The sequence below is a fragment of the Boleophthalmus pectinirostris genome, unplaced genomic scaffold, assembly GCF_026225935.1.
Source record: "Boleophthalmus pectinirostris isolate CB_2022bp ecotype Guang Dong unplaced genomic scaffold, ASM2622593v1 HiC_scaffold_6, whole genome shotgun sequence".
Lineage (NCBI taxonomy): Eukaryota > Metazoa > Chordata > Actinopteri > Gobiiformes > Gobiidae > Boleophthalmus > Boleophthalmus pectinirostris.
Genome location: NW_026571447.1, coordinates 1,320,666 through 1,328,165, shown reverse-complemented (window position 1 = coordinate 1,328,165; position 7,500 = coordinate 1,320,666). Strand labels below are relative to the sequence as shown.

The window sequence follows — 7,500 nt, the reverse complement described above, 5'->3', positions numbered from 1 at the left end:
AGAGAGAGAGAGAGTGGAGGTATAGAGGGATGAGGAGAAGGTAGAGACAGACTGAAAGAGGAGAGAGGAAGAGATGAAAACAGGATGAAGGAGGAAGAGGAGAGAAAGGCGTGATGTCAGCAGATCTCTCCTTTGTGACAGAACAAAACGAGGATTATCCGTGTGTCGGGGTGAGTGTGTTTGTGTGTGACTGATTGTGTGTGACTGTGTTTGTGTGAGTGTGTGTGTGTGTGAGTGTGTTTGTGTGTGTGTGTGTGTGTATGTGTGTGTGTGTGTATGTGTGTTTGTGTGTGTGTGTCACGTTTGAACAAATGTGTTTTTTATAAGATCTTAAACACAAAGAGGTTTCAGACGTGTCGACCTGTAGTGTTTGTGTGTGTGTGTTTGTGTGTGTGTTTGTGTGTGTGTGTGTGTGTGTGTGTGTGTGTGTGTTTGTGTGTGTGTGTGTGTGTGTGTGTGTGTGTGTGTGTGTGTGTGTGTGTGTGTGTGTGTGTGTGTGTGTGTGTGTGTGTGTGTGTGTGTGTGTGTGTGTGTGTGTGTGTGTGTGTGTGTGTGTGTGTGTGTGTGTGTGTGTGTGTGTGTGTGTGTGTGTGTGTGTGTGTGTGTGTGTGTGTGTGTGTGTGTGTGTGTGTGTGTGTGTGGTGTGTGTGTGTGTGTGTGTGTGTGTGTGTGTGTGTGTGTGTGTGTGTGTGTGTGTGTGTGTGTGTGTGTGTGTGTGTGTGTGTGTGTGTGTGTGTGTGTGTGTGTGTGTGTGTGTGTGTGTGTGTGTGTGTGTGTGTGTGTGTGTGTGTGTGTGTGTGTGTGTGTGTGTGTGTGTGTGTGTGTGTACTTGCCTTTATCACAAAGTGGGGACTTTGACCGGAGAAAGGACTCACGCGGTGGGGACCGTTTGACAGGTGGGGACACACACTCGGTCCCCATCATGTTTTTGCTATAGATGAGCCTAGGACCCCATTATAAACTGTCTCAATACAAAAATTTAGGTTGTCCTAAAAGTCATGAAATTTCGAAAAAGTGTGTTATGTGTGTATTTTGGAGGTGCTCAGTATCGCCACCTATGGCCAACCAGTGTAACTGCATGTCTCTCTTACACACACACACATCCGAGACATCGACCAATCAGATCCAAGAAAACAAAACATGCAAATTAGTAGAGATTTTCCGGAAGTACAGCCGCCATGTTGGGAACTTTGATGTCTGCATGCACCTGAGACAGCGTCGACCAACTTCACGGATTAAAGGTAAGTATCATTATGTTATGAGTAAATGTTAACGTTAGTTTGTTCAATAAGAATGCATGCTTGTAAGTGTTAATGTTCAGGGTCATAAGTAAGCACTGCATCATTTTGTAGCAGGTTTTACAAAAGGGAAATTTTACTACATATTGCCTTTGTTTTTAACTAAGACTTAGCCTCGTGTAATACTGGTTGTAAGTAGGAATTCCTAACTAAAGTAGCACCACGTTTGTAGTTGCTAGCGCATTATGCTAGGTAGCTCGTGTGCAAAGACGGCTTGTTGTAGCTCCGAGTTCCGGTGGAGCCCCGTGAGCTCCGAGCCTCACGGCCGAGCGGAGCCCCGCGAGCCCCGCGGCCGAGCCGAGCCCCGCGAGTCCCGCGGCCGGGCCGAGCTCCGAGCCCCGCGAGTCCCGCGGCCGGGCCGAGCTCCGAGCCCCGCGAGTCCCCGCGGCCGGGCCGAGCTCCGAGCCCCGCGAGTCCCGCGGCCGGGCCGAGCTCCGAATCCCGCGGGACTCGAGTCTTTCTTTTTTCTTTCAGACGCCCCCGAGGCGTCCAAATAGTCACTGATTTACCCAGATACCATTGGAAGAAAAATTGTGATTGGTCCATTTCCATCCCCTTACATTAACCCTTTGTTTCCCAAGAAATATTAGTCCAAGTTTATAACCATGATCTAGAAATTATTACTAGTTTCATGTTTATTACTCACTGAATATAATATATTGAAAAAATATATTAGTAGTAAAAAAAATATTTCAATATTTTTTTCTTGGGCCTTCACTGAAAACCTTGAAGACCCTGAGAGTTCCCCTCTGCAACAAAAAGCAGCGTGGCACTGACAGTGCTTTACAGTGTTCTGTCGAAATGGGCTGCCCCGGCGAAATGAGCTATCGGCAGCCTAACGTAGGTATTCTGCCACAAATCTAACATGCACATGTCCATGCTTACACATGTAACTGATCAAAACATACAACAAAACCAAAAGACTTTTAAAATGTGACTTGTTACTCCACTTCTGCCTTGGGAGCTCAACTTGACAGCATTTAAACTAGAACAGCGCTTGGGTGGGTGCGCATGTGTAGTAAGTAGCGCTATGTAGCTCAAATCGACAGGACACTGGCCCTGCCAATGAGGTGTAACTTACTTATTTTTCAGGGAGTTGGCAACCCTACACATGAGCAACCTAGCATAATGAGCTAGCATTTACAAACGTGGTGCTTAACTGGCATGATACAAAAAATCGTTTATATTCATGTTTGCATTTACAGACTAACATGCGACGACATCGACTCAATCCCATGCATGATGCATGTGATCATGCAGCCAATGCCAGGGACAAGACTCAAATGCTGGACGTGAAATACATCAGTCCTCAAAAAGGTATGTTATCTGTTGAACTGGAAACAGCAGGAAAACATAGAAATGTTTGGTAACAGCTCCGAACGCTATACACGATGCTCTGTTGTGTCTTGTTATCTACGTATGACTCCACAGGCACTATTTTTTTAAACAAACTTTCTGAAAGCAGACGGTGTCATATTCAAGTTAACAGACTACAGTAATTTATTTGTGCAAGTACTTCTGAACTGGTTTTGTTGAGTTATTTAGCTTGCAGAATAAAGTGAGCGCAACCTGTGCATTCAGATTGAGTACAAATGACAATGCAAATTAACAGGAAGAAATTGACCAAGTGGCATTTAGATGGGGGACTATATTCTGCGGAAGCACAGGCAAAGGACAGGTAAAGCAGCGCTGAAAGGTGCAAAGACACCACACAGCTGGGTCTGTTGGAAAATGCTTTTGCTTTCTTTTCCAACTCTAGGGACTGCAGGGACAGACAAAATTTCCCCTAGGGGTGGCGTATTCCTTTAAGATTTGCAATTATTTCTAATGTGCACTGATAAATTGTCATTTTAAAAAAAAGTACATAAAACATATTTGTCAGTAAAAATATATTTTGGTCGGTAAGTATGCACATCTTACATGGCATTGGCAGGTAGGTGAGAAAGTTAATTTCATGTAACTGTAGTTTAACCACTGAACTGTTGTATTCCCCCACCCATTCACACAATACAAGCATACTGGGGTTCCAGTCTGAAAGCCCTACTTTAAGTAATGAATTTTTTTTTTAAAGATTGTAACATGTTTATTCTCTTGCTATGAGTGTGTAGCCTGTGCTAGCAGTGCTATGTGGGAGTTTATATACTCATATATGCTGATGTAGCATTTTGTAAATTTCTGACCCACATTCTGTTTTTCAGGCCGTGGTGTCTTTACCTTAGCACCATTCCAGCAGGGTGAGTTTGTGGTAGAATACAGAGGAGTGGTCATTGATGCAGCAGAAGCTGAGCACAGGCGAAGAATTTACCATAAAGACTGTGCCTTTATGTTTGACTTTAAATGGAAACGCAAATGGTGGTGGTAGGTTTTCAGCAATTTCTATGATGAAAGGAACACTCAAAAAGGCTCACTTTCCAAATCCTTTAGAGTTAAACAGTTGAGTTTCACCATGTTGTAATTCATTCAACCAATCTCCAGGTCTGGCAGTAGCTGGGTTAGACCAGTTAGCATGCTACTAGATAATAGCTAAAGCAAAGATCTTGCCTCAACACTCTCTGGCTAAAGTCAAACTGGCAGTTCAAGAGGTCTTCCTGCCAGATCCGGAGATTGGCTGAATGGATAAAAAACAGTAAAACTCAACTGTTAGGCTCATTTTCTAACTCCCTTAGAGTTTATTTCCCCAAAAAATTGAGTGTTCCTTCAAAAAAAAATCTGTATTTTGCAGTGCTCTTGTTAATTTTAAGGCATTTTCCAGCATTGATGCAACATTAGAAGACAACACTCTTGGGAGATTGGTGAATGATGACCATAAGACTCCTAATTGCCGCATGAAGTTAATTGAGGCTGATGGTAAACCACATCTCTGTTTGTTTGCCCTCCGTGACATCGGCCAAGGAGAAGAGATCACTTATGATTATGGTGGGACAGACTGGCCTTGGAGAAATGAGGTGAGATTTAGCAGCATTAACAATTTCTGTTTAAAATAATAACCTTATTAGTTATAATAATGGCTTACAATGATTTCTGATCCTAGATAACAGTGTAATTGTTGCAGTTTGACTCCATACAAGGGCAGTTATTGAACATGCATACAAGCAGTGCTTTAGACCTGTGAAAAAACAGACCACGTGAAAAAGCGATGCAGTTTTTTGCTTACAAATACTATACAGTACATCTGAGAAAGCGACTCAGTCAGAAAAAAATATAGGACATAAAGCTCTTCATTTATCAAATAAATATCAAAACCAGCACAAATTTGTGCAAGAAATCCATTTACTACAGGGCTCACGAGATTTACAAAACATGCAAATGTTGCATTGTGTTGCTTTAAGAATGAGCAGCTGATGATAATATGAGCCTGAAAATGAATGTAATTTAAATATTACTCCCCAATATATTCTGAATTCAGAGGCCTCACCCTTAGAATTTACAACACAAAAGTGCATAATGCGTACAAAAAGACTTTTTTTTTTTTTCCTAGTTGTGAGAGCTACAGTAACATTGCTGCAATTAGTTTGTAAAAGGCAGCATCAAAAAAAGGGAGTATATAAGAAAATGACTAAGAATGAATGAATAAAATGAGTTCTACGGTTAAATCTTGTTTTATGCTGCCTTCCCACAGTCTTCCAAGAAGTGCAACTTGCAAGCAAGCACCTCAATGAAACCTGAGGGAGGAGCCAATTCAAAAGTGCAGGAGAAGGTATGCATTCTTAATTATTGCTTATACCAATGCAGTGCCCTGACAATGCTGATAGGGCCACAACACCTGAATCTTTCCAGTCACTTCACACATTTTAAAGATCAGTAACATAAGGTTCTTTCCTACTGTATCACCTACAGAAAATATATTTTGGCCTATCAGTCTTAGCCACTTATGTGGCTAATACTCACTGAAGCTTAATCTAGGGAGGCTTTTACACAGGACTGGGTTAGGTTTCAATGTGGCCAAATGTGGAACTATTTCCTAACTACAAGCATACATTAGAGGCTAGGGCCACAGTTACAGCGCTGGTGCTTACACCTTATGTTGAGTTAGTTGCTATGGTTTTTGTTCTGCTTACTGTACCCTAGCTCTTAGAGCTGTAGGTTGCTATTGCTAACTAGATACTTAGCTGCTAATTTGAATTACATGCTACTTTTACTGCATCATAGTTGGAGAGAGAGAGAAGGTAACACAGGGAGAACCCATTCTAACACTCTCACTAGAGAGGTTGTTTAGCCTAAATTTTCTTACATTTTGTCTTACATTCTATGCTATCTTTGCTTTCACTTGTCCCCAAACCGATGCTTTCTTGGAGATCAGCTTGTGTCTTACGGTCCTTTTAAAGCTAAGTGTATGCTGGGCCTTTTTGACCTTTATCAGATGATCCTCACAACTGATGTTCTATCCTACCTCAGTTTACTTCTGTTGTATTAATGTCGAGTGTGTGCAGGACTGTTTCAGATTACTTCAGTTGGTCCCCACTCTGTGTGTGTGTGTAGGACTTTCAGTGAGTCCATAAACTGATGTTTTATTGGAGATCAGCTTGCGTCTTACAATCCTATTACATCTTGGTGTATGCTGGGCCTCTTTGACCTCTATCGGTTGGTCCCCACAACTGATGTTTTATTCTTGTATGTATTAATGTGGAGTGTGTGCAGGACTGCTTCAGATTCCTGCAGTTGGTCCCCATAACTGTGTGTGTAGGACTCTTTCAGTTGGTCCCCACAACAGATGTTTTATTCTTGTATGTATTAATGTCGAGTGTGTGCAGGACTGCTTCAGATTCCTGCAGTTGGTCCCCATAAGTGTGTGTGTAGGACTCTTTCAGTTGGTCTCCTACTTCAGCTTGTTATGAATTGTCATATTTAAGTTGAGTGTGTATGTGTGTAGTGTTTCAAAGAATTATTTCACTTAGCCCCCACAACTAATGCTTTATTTTCTTAAACATGCTTTTAATTATCATATTGAAGTCAGGGGAGTGTGGGGTCTTCACGGATTGCCCCCCCCCCCCCCCCCTCAAACCTCAGGTTAACTTGGAAAAACTAAAAAAAGATGCATATCTAGGTGCAAGGTTAAAGTGTTTAGAAGGTGGTAATGGCCGACAGTCTGTTTATGAGGTACATGTTAAAACTTAATGCACTTGTCTTTTCTTTTCAAGGGTGATGATGCTACTTGCAGCCTTGAAAATGTGCCTTCTACCAGCGAATGTCCAACTCCTGCCACTCAGGTAACATAATCACTCCTTACCTGTTCTGGGAATCGTATTGTGAAGCAGAATTTGGCATTCATTTGACACATTAATTTGTAATGATTTAATTAAATTTTTGACATGTTTGACAGCCATTAATTTCCTTATTGTTTTTGCTTTTTATTCAATTTGTGTTCACTAACCCCTAACAGGTTTCCCTCTGAGATTAGCACAGAATCACATCTCTATTATTCACTTATTTAGCAGTCAATCACTTAAGATTAATCTATGGAGTTGCTTATACTGGACTGAGTTAGGCTTAAAACGGGGATAAACCTGGAACTATTGCCTTGATAACAAGTCTGCATCAAAGGCTAGGGCTACAGTTACAGCACTGGTGCTTACACCTTATGTTGAGTTTGTTAAAATGGCTTCTGTACTGCTTACTGTAACCTAGCTCTTAGAAATGTAGGTAGCTATTGCTAACTAGATACTTAGCTGCTAATTTGAATTACATGCTACTTTTACTGCATCATAGTTTGAGAGAAGGTAACACAGGGAGAACCCATTCTAACACTCTCACTAGAGAGGTTGTTTGTGTGTCTGTGAGCATTACTTATCTAGCCTACGTAACACTAGCTATTGGTGTACTTTCTAGCCTAAATTTTTCTCACATTTTGTCTTACAATCTATGCTATCTTTACTTTCACTTGTCCCCCAAACTGATGTATTATTGGAGATCAGCTTGCGTCTTACAATCCTATTACATCTTGGTGTATGCTGGGCCTCTTTGCCCTCTATCGGTTGGTCCCCACAACTGATGTTTTATTCTTGTATGTATTAATGTGGAGTGTGTGCAGGACTGCTTCAGATTCCTGCAGTTGGTCCCCATAACTGTGTGTGTGTAGGACTCTTTCAGTTGGTCCCCACAACAGATGTTTTATTCTTGTATGTATTAATGTCGAGTGTGTGCAGGACTGCTTCAGATTCCTGCAGTTGGTCCCCATAAGTGTGTGTGTAGGACTCTTTCAGTT

At 41.7% G+C, this 7,500-nt stretch overlaps 2 protein-coding genes across 2 annotated transcripts in view; one reads left to right on the top strand and one right to left on the bottom strand.

The window, feature by feature from the left end:
• Positions 1–921, bottom strand: part of si:dkey-22o22.2 (neural-cadherin) — a 100,523-nt gene extending 99,602 nt beyond the window's left edge. Inside the window, exon 1 of the mRNA XM_055163334.1 lies at positions 876–921. Coding sequence (XP_055019309.1) covers positions 876–921 — 46 coding nt within the window. The remainder of the gene's footprint in view (positions 1–875) is intronic.
• The window catches only part of LOC129411715 (histone-lysine N-methyltransferase ASH1L-like), a 15,128-nt gene continuing 8,347 nt past the window's right edge, over positions 720–7,500 (top strand). The window contains exons 1-6 of the mRNA XM_055163333.1: positions 720–1,241; positions 2,504–2,615; positions 3,497–3,656; positions 4,051–4,243; positions 4,918–4,995; positions 6,437–6,505. Of these exons, the coding sequence (XP_055019308.1) occupies positions 2,510–2,615; positions 3,497–3,656; positions 4,051–4,243; positions 4,918–4,995; positions 6,437–6,505 (606 nt within the window). The 5' untranslated portion in view covers positions 720–1,241; positions 2,504–2,509. The remainder of the gene's footprint in view (positions 1,242–2,503; positions 2,616–3,496; positions 3,657–4,050; positions 4,244–4,917; positions 4,996–6,436; positions 6,506–7,500) is intronic.